This window comes from Leishmania braziliensis, assembly GCF_000002845.2.
Source record: "Leishmania braziliensis MHOM/BR/75/M2904 contig, possible fusion of chromosomes 20 and 34".
In the NCBI taxonomy this organism is placed as follows: domain Eukaryota; phylum Euglenozoa; class Kinetoplastea; order Trypanosomatida; family Trypanosomatidae; genus Leishmania; species Leishmania braziliensis.
Window position 1 is genome coordinate 98,962 of NC_017948.1, and position 13,104 is coordinate 112,065.

Sequence of the window (13,104 nt, forward strand, 5' to 3'; positions counted from 1 at the left end):
CAGACGATCGTCACGCACGGGAGAAGGGACACAGAAAGGCATCTCTCTTCTGCTTGCACCAGGCGAGGTGGACTGGGCGCCCCAGGTGGTGTGAGCCTGCCTCTGTCTCGTTCTCTCTCTTTCTCTTGCCCTTGTCTCATCAGCCCGAAGCCATAAAAGAATGAACTCTCCATGCCACCGATCTTCAACACGACCCTCAAGCCCCCTTTGCAATCAAGGAGAGGGTGCCGAGCACCGCTGCGGCAGTCGGGTATGCAGGCCGCCCCACATGCACGCCTGAGCAATCAACCAGGTAGCGGAGGCGGTGCTGCACATGCTGCCGCTGCGTCCGCGTGCGCGCAGAGCACGCCGCCTCGCTCGAGAGGTAGTGATGCAGGGGCCAGCATGCCCAACATATCCCCTTACACAGATTCAGAGAACTCTGGCAACAACGTGCTCGTGCCACTACTTTGCCGTCAAGCCACTGCGGGGACGAGAGACTTCGCTCGACTCTGCTGTCTTTGTCGTCCTATCGCGTTGAGCATGGAGTCGGTGAGTAGCTGGGAGGAGGACACAGCGATAAGCAGTGCATCCGAGTCTGAAAGCGGTGGGCCCACTAGCGCCTCCTTACATCCTACGCATGTGTCGATTATGGCGCATCCCATGTCCCATGAACGCTCATCAGGACGCCTTGCAGCTCAACGTACAGAAGGAAAGGATGACGGTGAAGGAGGCAGCACACCCGTATCCCTGTTTCATCGACTCAACGCCCGTCTCATTCGCGTGCGACGACGAAACCGTACGTGCGCATCGTCCTCGTGCTCAGACGGCGCCGCCACCTTCTCTCAACAGTCAGCCAGCGCCAGCGATTCTAGTCGTCGTCGCGTACGGCCTCGGCAGCTTTCATCACGGTTGGTCGCGGAGGTGGCTACGTCCAACAGCGTCATCGACTTGCTGAGCGAAGACTGGCCGGGTGGAGCTTGATTGGTATGAAGCAAGCGGCAGTGGGTGGTGAAGTGTTTAGCGCCGCACTAACCTCAGCATAGAAAGTAAGGTGCTCTGCATCTCGACACTCAGGGGCGGCACACGATTTTCACGCTGTCCGAGGCTTGGCGAGAGCTTGCAGATTCATGCGCGCAGCTCACCTGCGCGTTTTTCGTTTCGCGTAGAGTTGCATACTTCTCTCTTCTTTTCTTTTCGACTCTGCCTTAGCCTCGCTTCCTCTGCTCTTCATCCGCATACATTTAGCCAGCACTCATGCACGTGACTTCCTAACAGGGGACCGAGAGAAGGCTACCCTAGAGAGAGAAAGAGGAGGGTGTGCGTGTATGCTGTGGTGCTCCAGCTGCGCCCCTGCAGTTTGCGCTTGCATGAGCGGTGTGCTCCTCTCTTTACACTTTGACGCGGCCCTCGGGCTCTTTCCTCTCATCACTGTACCGACCTCTTCTCCCAACGTGTTCTCCTTCTCCAGAAGATTGATGGGTCTATCACAGCGCTGTAGACCTCAGGTGCTCCATCTCATTGACAGCAAAGGGTCAACCTGGCGAGACACCGCAACGGCGCGCTAGCCTCCCACCTGTAGAGCCAAGAGCACGGGGCATACCTCGACGAAGACTCGCCGCAGCAACCGCTGCGCACGCTGGATCTGCTTCATCGCCCACATATCCATGCGCTCATACACAATCACGTATACCTGTACCGGACATACGTACCGAACACAAGGCGCATATATATGCGCATCCATAGAATCTGATCCACACTACACGCACCCGCGCACTTTTTCTTCTTCTTTGGGGTTGTCGCGTCGCTGACTTGAGACGTCCGCTTCCCGCAAGTGTCTTTACCCAGGTACGCCTGCACTGCTATACGTACTCTGCAAAGGTGCCTGTGCGGCTTCCTCCCTCATTTCCTCCTGAACAATGACACACAGTACATACAACAAGCACGACATTCCGCGAGAGCTGCAGCGACTTATCGACCGCACTGACCACGGCATCGAGCAGCTCTACCAACTGACCGGCCGCGGCGCCGCGGCATCGACGGTGGAAATCGACGGGAGGCCGAGAGCCGCAAGAGTGGTGGAGAGGGGGCAGAAGCGCGGGCAGCGCTGTCATAACAGAGGATTCCAGGACTCATTGCAGGACGAGAGGGATGCCGAGGTGCGGCGCAATAAACCCCACCGCAGCACCCGCAGAAGCTACAGCGATGGTCGCAGCGGCGTCAGTGCAGACCTTCAGCCGAGGTCGACGGTGCAATCCTCTTCCCGGAGAATGAGAGATTCGTACAACGATGGCAGCGCTCCAAACGACTGGCGGCGTTTGCGCGCACCCGTGACAGAACACACGAGACAGATCGAGCACAACGAGTACGGCACCAGCGACGACGACCACTTCGACAGCGACAAAGGCGATGCACTGCCCGACGTCACTGCGAGTGACGACAACACGGACGTCTACGAGAGAGATGAGGCAGGGGAGGACAATGACAACTACGAGGATGACGGAGCCAATCGCGAGCCGCTGTCCGTTAGTCGCCACCACGGACAGTGGCACGCGTCTCGTGCGCTTCGTCAGGCTACTATTGCCACTGTCGGGTCTCCGTCTCTGCAGGCGCAGCCGCCTCACCGGCGTTCTTTGCCACTGGTGTCGACGCCGCATCGAACGCTAAACTTTTCTAACGGCACCGCGCAGTCATCCCCGGCGTCTCTCGCAAAGCCACCGCGCCACTTGCGCCGCCCCGATCTGCACGCATCTTCGTCACACCTACCCGGCTTTTCCTCACCGCCTCCGTGGAGGCAGCGACAGGAACGCCAGGACTGCCGTGATCTTCCTCCTGCCGGAGCCGCCTCCTATACGCCGTCACCGGCGTCGTTCTCTGCTTTATATGGCTCCTCAGCAGCATCATCACCGTCGCAAACAGCTAAGACTACCGAGGCCACAGCGTACCGTGCCCACATGGCGGCGCAGCAATCCACGCAGAGACCTACCGCATCTTCTGCCGTGCGTCGGCGGCGCTCGCCATCGCAGCAGCTCAGCGGAACTCCCGTGTCTGACCCAGCCACACCGCTCTTCATGAGCCCTGGCTCAGCACAGAGCCGAAGTCGAGACGAGTCCTGCCTTCACACCCGCTCTGGCCTGCGGAAGACGAGGGACACTGCGCCTGCTGGGATGCTGTCGCAATTTGGACGGAGGTGGAAAAACATCTTCAAGGAACTGCTCATCGATCCTCCACCACCAGCCCCAGCCTGGGCGACGTCGTCCCCGCCGCAGCGTGCAACTGCAACAGCGACGGTTGCGTCACACCCACGAAATATGCCCGCGTCATCGTCCTTCTCGTCTTCTTCATGCACGACAGTCTCAATGGGGGAGAGGCGTGCGCACGAGGAAGGTGCTGCTGAAAGAGGCAGCCTTCCTCAGCTCAGGGAACTCATTCCACATCCGAAGAGAGTCCATGCGCCTCCGTCGTGCACTGCTGCTGATTTAGTGACTGTCGCACCCGCCGTGTTGCCACACTCCGCCACCTCTGCCACAGCATTCGCTGACGCTCGTGTCGCCGAGCAGCTGCGAGCCGAGCTGCAGGCGAGGGAGGAGGCGATGTTGCAGCTGCGCATGGATCATGCACAGGCGTTGGCAGAGCTGCGTCAGTCCCTCACCCACGAGCGGGCGAGCGCAGCGAAGCAGACGGCTGACGAGCTCGCGACGTCCTTCTCCATCAAGGAGCAGCTCCTTCAATCGTCGCTGCAGACGGAGCGGGAGCGTCTGATGGAAGCAGAGGAACAACTACGGCTTGCGCGTCGCGAGGCAGCTCAGCGTAAAATGGACCATGAAGACTCAGCCCACGCCTTGGAGGTCCTGCAAGGCAAGTATGCCGCCCTCGCGAGCAGTCAAAGCGAGTACGCAGCGCAGGTGGTGCAGTGGCGTGCGCTGGCGGAGAAAGCTGCCGCTGAGGTCGCAGAACATGAATCGCTAGTGAAGGTTTGGAAGGCAAGGGAAGTGGACTGGCAAGCGCGTGAGGCGCAGTTACAGCAGCTGGCGCGCACCGCTGAGGAACGGCGGGAGCAGCAAGAGGCATCGGCGCAGACTGCCCTAGCCCAGGTAGAGGCGGAGTTCACACAAACCTCGCAGAGCTACCAGGACTTGCTAGCGGAGGCGACAAAGCGCATGTCCTACCTTGAAAAGAACCATCGAAAGTACAAATTACTCAAGGAAGCCCACACGGTTCTCAAGGGCGAATACGAGCAGCTCGTGAACTCTTCTATGCACCGCGCACAGCAGTTGGAGGCAGAGCGTGCCTCGTTGCACGCTGAGGCACAAGAGCTGCGCCAGCAGTTGCTTCAGCGAGACTCAGCCACGCAGCAGGAGGCTACCTCCCACCAAGAGATGCTGAGCGACTACAAGCGGCGGCTGGAGCTGCAAGAGGCGAGCGCGGCGGAGCAGGTAAAAACACTCCAACAGCACATAGACACCGCAAACCACACCATCGAGCTTCTCCGGTCGCAGATGGAAAGCCTCAAGCAGGACGTGCTCGAGGAGCAGGCGCAGCACCAGCAGACGCAGATGAAGGCCGCTCAGACGGAGCTGCAGTGGAAAGAGAGACAGCACGAGCATCAGCGCTCGGCAGCGGCCTATAAAGTGCGCTCTGAAGACACCATTGCTCAGCTGAAGCGCCAGCTCCGCGAGAAGGACACAAAAATGCAGGCCCTTGCTGCAAGTGCCGCGGAGCCGCTCCAGAGGCTGCGTCAGCAACTCGACGATGAGCGCGGCCGCCGCGCTCGACTTGAGGAGCAGTTCCGCGCCTACAAAAAGAAAGCCAAGGAGGCGGAGGAGCAGGCGGTGAGCGAGATGCGGCGAGAGCAGCTACGTACCGCTCTGCTGACACCTATAACGTCTACGGGATCCCCGCACCTCCGTTTTGCCCACTCGGCCACCGCAACACCGTCGCCGTCGAGCTCGTCGGTACCCTGCTCCTCCGGCGCAAATGCCATCAGCGGTGTAGGAAAAGTGGGGTTGGAATCCGCAGCCCGACTGGATGAACCAGCTCACCCAGCTGTGCTGGTGTCTGCCCGTGTGGCGCGCGATGTTCAGCGGGAGGGCCGCCTCACCCACCCTGCTAGTTTACGGGGCGCTACCGCCCCTGCATCGAGCGTGCTTGCGAAAGCGCACGTTGCACACTCCAGGGAAGGTGACGCGGCGGATAGACGACGCGTTACAGCCGGCCACTCCCAGGTCACCCCGCTTACAGGCGCGACGCGCTTTGCCTCTGAGGAGAGTGGTCGACTCGCGCGCCTCGCTCCTTCTGCGGAAGCACCATCCCCTTCATCAAGGAGGACTACCCAAATCTGTGGTGAAGATGAAGGCGAGCGACACGATGCACAAGTCCGTCGGACGTCCTCACCAGGCATAGCCGTGGCGGCCACGGATGTATCGGCCATCTCGCCCAGCGCCACAGTAGAGTCACTCTCCGGTATCTCGAGGACGTCTCCCTGCACGAGCACATTGATGGCAGGGGAGGACGACGCAGTAGGGGCTGATGGCACTGTCAAGTCGTCGAGTGTACAAGTTGTGGAGTCGACGCTCTCTCTGCAGCCTCACCCTGCAAACAGCACCCGCCACACAAACACGTCCGTCGCGAGAGTACCTGCCGCGGTTGACGATGCCATGGCCACACGTGTCTACACCGATCCTGGGGTACAGGCGCATGAGTACCGTATGAGCAGCTTCCACACAAGTGCCTCGGAGGTGCTGCGCCGCATTTCGGGAAGCCGAGAAGAGTTCCTGGCGCAGTGTGCCGCCATCGTGAAGAGCACGGCGGCTGCCGGCCGCCGAAGTGCTCAGACGAGACGGCGACTGGCTGCTGAGGACGGACGTACTGCGGCATCCGGTAGCCACGCCAGTGTCTCTGAGACGTCACAGAGCGATGAGGGAACGGACGATGAGGAGTGCCTGTAGTATGCGGCTCGAGGGCTGTGGTGGTCATGATATCGACATACATATCTACATCTCTCTGCGCGTGTCACGAGGCGTGGGCGGGGGGAGGGGGAGGAGTGTGAGGGTGAAGCACTGGATGCCAGCAAGACGCACACGAGCAAAAGAGGACCACCGCTCGCGGACTGCCTTTCCTCTCCCCCCTCCTCCCTTCCCCGTGTGGCACATTGCCGAAGCCCCACGTCGCCATTGGACTGCGGAGACAGCACTGCCCCTACCTCAAGAGCGGACGTGCGCACGGACCGCTGCCAGCAGATGTGCGCGTGCGTTTGTTGGTGGGCATAACTTCGTCATAAAAGTGGCAGAGGGCATCGACGTGTGCGTCTGCGCGGGCAGCTCTACTACGGCACCGCCTATTAGACACACGTGTATACACATCCCTGCATTGACTCACCCAGCTCGCCGAAGGCACCACCCCCCACAGAGACCAAAGTGGTGAATGCGCACATACCGCACCTTGTCCCTGCACCGGCCTCGATCGCTGATTTAAGTCGTTCATCCTACATGACTTGAGTCTTTCGTCCCTCCACCTTCTTCTGGTTCATGTCATTGCCGTTCATTCACCTACGCGGGGAATGAAGCTACTTGTGCTTCTCTCATCTCGGCTCATCTCCTCTCCCCTCCCCCTCTCTTCACCTCTTCGCACTTACGCCCACGCTTTGCTTTTGGCATGGATGTGTAACTGGAGTGCGACGCCTTCAAACACCCACGTCTCCGACCGTGTCGTCTTTTCTGCTCTCCTCTCCTCTCCTCTCTTGCTCACCGTGTGTCACCAATGGGCCGGTGACGGTGCTCATCGTTGAGCTGCTGCTACACGCTCTCTTAGTTCTCTCTGCATTCCCTCTTCCTCTTTTTCCGCATGCGTGTGTGCCACATATTCGCACCACAGGTTAGTCTCTCCCACCCCTTATCCCCGCTGCGTTCAACTACGGCAGTGCGCTAGGGCTCTCAGACATGCTTGGCGGCCGCCACTTCCGCAAGAAATACGATAAGAAACAAAAGAAAAAGGAGGCCAAGAGAGCGTCCCAGGGACTTGTGCGTAGTAGGGGTGGCTCAGGCAGCAGCAGCAGCGCAGCAGCTGCAGCTGCCGAGGCGGCTGTCAAGCGTAAGGATGGTAGCACGCTAAAAGGGCCGGTGGTGTCACATGGCGACTACACGGCGAGCCGTGACTCGGCGAATAACCGCAAAAATGTGCCGTTTTCCAACAAGATGGAGGAGAAGATTTACCGCAAGGAGCATCGCGTCCCTAAATACAACAGCATCGTCGACCCCGGGCGGCAGAACTTGGCCAAGGCAGCCGGGGCTAGTAGCGCCGCTCAGCGCCGTCGTGTTTTGCGGCAGAAAGGTGACGAGGATCTACTCGACCACTTCCGCGCACGTCTGAATGCCAGCACATTCCGTCTCTTGAATGAGCAGGTGTACAACGCCCCTACAGCGCTAGCGAGTCGGCTGCTGCGCGATGAGTCAACCTTCCGCGACTACCACACTGGCTACCACCAACAGCTTGTGCAGTGGCCCATGAACCCGAACACACTCATTGTGGAGGCGCTTCTAGGGGATCGACGTGGGCGGTTTCTCGCGAACAAGGGGAAGAGCATGCCAGGACACCTCCCACCCTCGTGGGTGGTGGCGGATATGGGCTGCGGCGAAGCCCAGATCGCCGCGGCGCTGAAGCCGAAGGGCTACACGGTGCACTCCTTCGACTTCTTTGCTCTGAATCCCCTGGTGACGGTGGCGGACACCACCAGGGTGCCCCTCGAGGACAACAGCGTGGACATCTGCGTCTTCTCGCTCAGTCTAATGGCGACGGACTATGTCAAGAGCCTCTTCGAGGCCTTCCGCATCTTGAAGCCAAAGCGACTGCTCAAAATCATCGAAGTGCGCTCCCGTGTGCCGTTCCCACGCAAGTTTGCAGAGCTCGTCGAAGACATCGGCTTCGACATGGATTATAGCGACGTCGCCGGAGACTACTTTGTTGCCTTCGACTTCATCAAGAAGGATAAGCAGGCGGCTGCCAACACGCAACTGCGCCACGAGCCGAGTGATGTGCTAGTCCCATCCCTTTACAAGAAGCGGTGAGGACTTACGGGTGGGGAGTAAGGGGAATGCCTTTTCGCCTTCTTCTGCCAAAGGTGGCGATCCGCTGGTGTATCGCTCTCTCCAGATGCGTGGGTGTCACTAGGCGAGTGCACCTGTGTGCCGGTAGCCCCTCGGCATTCATACGTGAAGGAGAGAGAAAGCCGTTGTGGGTTGCCCCCCTCCCCTGATGTCACAGGGGCCACGAATAGCGAGCGCATGGACGCACACACTCCTCCACTCATGGAGAACTTCTCCACTGTCTCTCCCTCCCTCTAATGCACTCGCTGCTCTCTCCTTCATTTAGTTTTTCTTTCCTTTGTGTTGGTGTGCAGTGACACACGTGTAATGCATGAGTCGATTAAGCTGTGTAAGAAGCGTTGGGTATCATTCTGGCCATGTGTGGACGTGTGTGTCCTTGTTCTCTACTTCCTTGTCGGGAAGAGGAAAGCGGGGTACCTTGCAAAGACGCTTGACCCTCTGAAGTCCAGATTGTGGCGCAGGAAGTGTGCGCCGCCAGAGAGGCCGATGTACTCGTCCATGCGCCTCTACCCTTCTAAGAAAAATATGGGACGCCGTCTCTACTAGGTAGAAGGACCGTCAGGTAATTGCCTCGGTGCGTTGCGCTGTACCACTCCCCCTCCCCCTCTCGGGATGTTCTCTCGAAAACACTCTGCCGGGCAGCACCCGCCACGCTCGTATACATCAGCGTAGCAGACGCGTTGCTGCCGTGGCCAGCTTCTCTCTCCCTTCTTCTCTTCACATTCCTGCTTCTCCACGCAATGCGTCGTACTCGTTCTTCTCCCTCAATCCTCCTTTGCTTTCGTTTTTTTCCCCGCGCTTCGCTTTTCCGGCGGTACCCCCTTTGCAGCTACTGGGGGACTCGCAAAAAGTGAGGCGGGGGTCAGCGTGAGCTTTCTGCGGAGGAACTCCAGCACCTCACGAGGGACGGAGGCTAGCGGTGACACTTCTGCATACGCACAGAGAAGCAAACGGGCTGGTAGAGCGGCTGAGGCTAACTCACTCGTCTCTCCGTTTCATAGCGACGCGTTCTGGTCTCGCGCAAAGAGAGCGTTACACGTGACACTCGTGTTCCCGGTACCACCCACCCAAGCCCAACCTTCTCTTCAGTGGCATGAGCCGGCGAAGTCGTCGGCTGCACGTGCGCCTGCTGCGAGCTGCAGCCGTCGCCGCTGCCGGGACATTTGTGTATCGGCGGTGGCATCTTCGCTCCTCAAGTGCACTGCCGGCATCGACCTACCGGTCAGCCAGTGGACCCGGCGATGTCAGCAACAGTCCCGCACGCCGCTCTTCGCGCTGGGCGGCGCTGCAGCGGAGTACGGCGGCGGATCCATTTGACCTCCTTGTTATCGGTGGAGGCCTTACAGGCCTCTACACTGCCGTCGACGCGGCACAGCGCGGGCTACGAGTGGCTTTGGTCGACGCGGCAGACTTCGGCGGAGGCAGCACAACCTCGTGCATGCCTTCTGTCTCTCCAGGTGCGCTGCCTTACGTGCAGCGAGCCATTCGACAGCGCAACTGGGACTGGCTGCGGATGGCGGCAACAGTGATCGAGGAGGAGACAACGTGGTGCAACGTCGCGCCGCGGTGCGTGTCAGCCCCTGACACTCTGCTGCGACGCTGGCAGAGCTGGCGATGGGGAGGCACCGTGGGCGGAAGCAACTGCGAAATAGCGACCAGAGCAGGGGCCACCAATGATAACACCGCTTCCTCGGTACACGTGACCGAACTTCCAGCGAGAACTTCATCGTTATTGTCTGTTGATTCGACGCGTACCATAACGACACTGCTGCCAGCCTTGCACACCTTGGAGATGGTTGAGTACGTCTGCGCAGCGATGGTGAGTACGGTGATGAGCATCTTTTGCGGTCCGTTTCGTCCAAACATCGTGCTGCCTCGGTTCGCCGTCGAAGCACGTCTACCGGCCCTCGCACAGAGCTTGGCGCCGTCTTCCTCATCCGTGCAACTTCGAGGCGGCGTCATATCCAACGACTTTGCGCTGCACAACAATACAGTCGCCGTGTCGCTCGCACGCACCGCAGAGGAGCTTGGCGTGACTGTCTTATCCTACGTCCCTGTGTTCTCCATCCAGGAGGCCTCTGCGCCGACCAACACGGAGATGTGCTCATCGTCTAGCTCGACCCGCGCCTCTTCGTGCGCGGCCGTCATGCGGGTCTCTGTTCAAGACGCGCTGGCTGCGAAGGCAGCCACGGCGAGTTCGCCAGTGTCGCCTGAGCCGGCACGGTTTCCCTTCTTGCGGCGGCGGCGGGGACAGAGCAACGCCTCGTCACACCCATCCACTGCCGATTTGGATGCATCGACAAGAAGTGTAGCGTTGAATCCGGATGCGGAGACCACGGCAGACGTCTATGCACGCAGCGTTGTCAACTGCACAGGCTGCTGGGTGGATACCGTCAAGGCCATATACGATAAAAATGCCTGTGACACAGTTCCGGCTGCATTTGCCGGCTACCAGGCGTACTCCTACCTGATAGCTCCTGCCAACGCCGTGCATGCTGTGCCACCCCCACCAACGCCACCCACAGATGGACACGAGGTAAGACAGGAAACAGTGGCCTCATTTTCGCCGCTTTCGGAGACAATGCAGACCGCGGCGCTACTCTTTAGCTCTCCGAGATTGAGCTTTGCCTCAGTGATGGTGCTACCTTGGTGGGACCAGTGCGTGATGCTGGGGCCGAGCATATCTTTTCTCCCACAATTGCCGGCGACTGCGGTGGCGAACACCAACGCCGCGCTGCGCCCTGTGGACGGGTATGCCGCCCAGCGACAGCGTACGCTCTCGATGCTGAGTAGCGCCGGCGTGTCTGTGGATGCATCACGCCTACTCTCGTGCGTGTCGCAAATTGTCCCGCATATGAAGGGACCCAAAGAAGTGCCGTGGGTTGGGGCACTTTTGCATCGAAGCTACGCCTTGCACTTCTCTTCAGTGCCACTGCACCGGGTAGGCGACGAGGGTGGCGTTGAGCAAGCTGTGTCCTTTGCTGGACATTCTGCAGGCGTCACTGGTGGCGTTGCTGGTGTTGCTCGCCGAGACGTCCCGCTCCTCCACGTGTACGGCGGTGCCCCAGTGTTGGCACGCCGGATTGCTGAGGAGGTGGTCGACGCCCTTGTGTACCACGAGCCGCCGCTGTTCTCACAGAAGACGCTCAAGAAGATCCACCGGTGCCGCACGCGTCATCTTCAACTGGTCACACCGACTTCCCTCTGCACCGCTACGAATTGCGGGCTGATGGACGCACAGGCGCGTCTGGTGGCCCTTGTGAAGGACACATACGCCGAGCGCTTAGTGGACGTTTTAGCCCGCCGCACCCATGTCGCGTACACGAGCCCCATCGAAGCCCTGCAGGCCATACCGACGCTGGCGAACATCATGGGTGATCTGCTGCAGTGGGATGAAGCCAGGCGATTATCAGAGATCGAAGAGGCGCGGCATCTTGTGCACAGCGTGACAGTGGCTGTGTGAATTGCTCTGTTGATGTGGCGCGTGGTGGTGGCAGTGGCGCGGAGCATTCGTGTTGGGACAAGACGGTGTCTCTTTTGCATCCCTCGCTCGTGTGCAGCTCCAGCCGTGTTCTTGTGCGCCATGGTAGTAAACCACCTGCCAGTCCATCCCCACCATCATCGCCACCATTACCAACATAGCCCTACGCAGTTACGCACACAGAGAGGCACCCGCACTCTTGCTGCCTTTCTCTCTCTCTCCCCCCCCTGCCTGTACAGATTCTGCCCAGATGGATTTCCCATCGCCTTCCCTCCACTCCTCTGCTTCCATCGGCCTGCCCCCATCTCTCACCATGTCGGTGATATTCATGCACCACCTCTTCACCTGACTGCGCCTCTCTTCTCTTCGCTGTGACTCTCTTCCCTCCCCTCCTCCCTGCTTCAGCTCTCCACAGTAGTCGGCACGAAAATGCAGCCCTGACACAAACGGCAAGCCGCAGTACGAAGGGAGGGAGAGAGAAGGAAAAGGGTCTGGGCAATCCGATCCATCACTGGAGCACCCCAACATGCGTATGTGTGTGTGTGTCACCGAGCGCGGAGGGGGGTTATTAGGTGACATAGATGCTCCAGCGCATCCGCTGTTTCGTGCGATTGTGAGGAGTGCGACTCCTGTACGTTACACTTTCTTGAAAGGGGAAATGCATCGTGACGAAGTGCAGATCCTCACTTCCGCCTCTCTTCCACTGCTCTGGCAGAGCAGCGGATTGCGGACGTGACGGCATGCGCCGCGCTTGGCTTCGGACTTTGTTTTTGCTTCCAGCACTCCGTACATCCCCGGAAGGCCATGGTACCACAGTGCGTGGCATCGCAGAGTCCAGTGTACCCCCCACTCTGTGCGGGGAAGGCAGCCCCCTTCCCCCCTCTCCCCGCCACTGCCGAACTACCTCTGGTACGGACAGGAGCAAGTGCCTACGACGTTGGAAAGTCAGAGCGATGTACCGCTACTGACGCTGGCAGTGAGGTTGTGGACGGCGTTGCCTCAGGGCCTCCTGCAACAGCGAACACGTTTGTACTATCCACATAATAAGCAGTGTTTCAGCGTAACTCCAGTTTATTCCACCCGGCCCTCGCTGCCCACTGCTGTGGGGAGCCTGCGTGTCCCCCCGAAGGATACACCAGGTGGTGACCGGTCAAGCAGGGGTAGGTAGAGTTTGAAACAGAGGCTCTCCTCAGATCACCGAGACAACGTATTGCTGTACTGCGTGTTTACTACCGTTACGCAGGGCGTGATGCGCCTGTGAGAGGCCAGTGCAGAGTAAAGTTGAGCGTATGTTGCATATCGGAAAAGGTATACTTTGAGACCCCCAAAGTCCACCTGTACCCCCATAGCGCATCTGCATCTCTGTACTTGGGCGTTGTCTACTCGTCCGCCCTCTCTAGTGTCTGCTTCGGCCGCCACTCACTTTCTCTAACGTCATTGACGCTCCACTCCGGTTCTCCTCCTCCAACCTCATCTCTTGCCCTGTTTGTGCGAGTGTGTGGGTGCATATGCGCCTCATCCACCCGCACACGTCTCCTCTGG

General features: G+C 59.5%; 3 protein-coding genes across 3 annotated transcripts; all 3 read left to right on the top strand.

Moving 5' to 3' along the window:
- Positions 1–1,898: 1,898 nt before the first annotated feature.
- LBRM_20_4660 (conserved hypothetical protein) lies at positions 1,899–5,927 on the top strand (the record flags this gene model as incomplete). Its single annotated transcript, XM_003722969.1, has 1 exon — positions 1,899–5,927. The coding sequence occupies one exon, from the start codon at positions 1,899–1,901 to the stop codon at positions 5,925–5,927; it is 4,029 nt and encodes a 1,342-aa protein (XP_003723017.1).
- A 990-nt stretch (positions 5,928–6,917) lies between these two features.
- Positions 6,918–8,042, top strand: LBRM_20_4670 (conserved hypothetical protein; the record flags this gene model as incomplete). Its single annotated transcript, XM_003722970.1, has 1 exon — positions 6,918–8,042. One exon carries the CDS (start codon positions 6,918–6,920, stop codon positions 8,040–8,042), a length of 1,125 nt encoding a protein of 374 aa, XP_003723018.1.
- Positions 8,043–9,174: 1,132 nt separating this feature from the next.
- LBRM_20_4680 (glycerol-3-phosphate dehydrogenase-like protein) lies at positions 9,175–11,544 on the top strand (the record flags this gene model as incomplete). Its single annotated transcript, XM_003722971.1, has 1 exon — positions 9,175–11,544. One exon carries the CDS (start codon positions 9,175–9,177, stop codon positions 11,542–11,544), a length of 2,370 nt encoding a protein of 789 aa, XP_003723019.1.
- Positions 11,545–13,104: the final 1,560 nt, after the last annotated feature.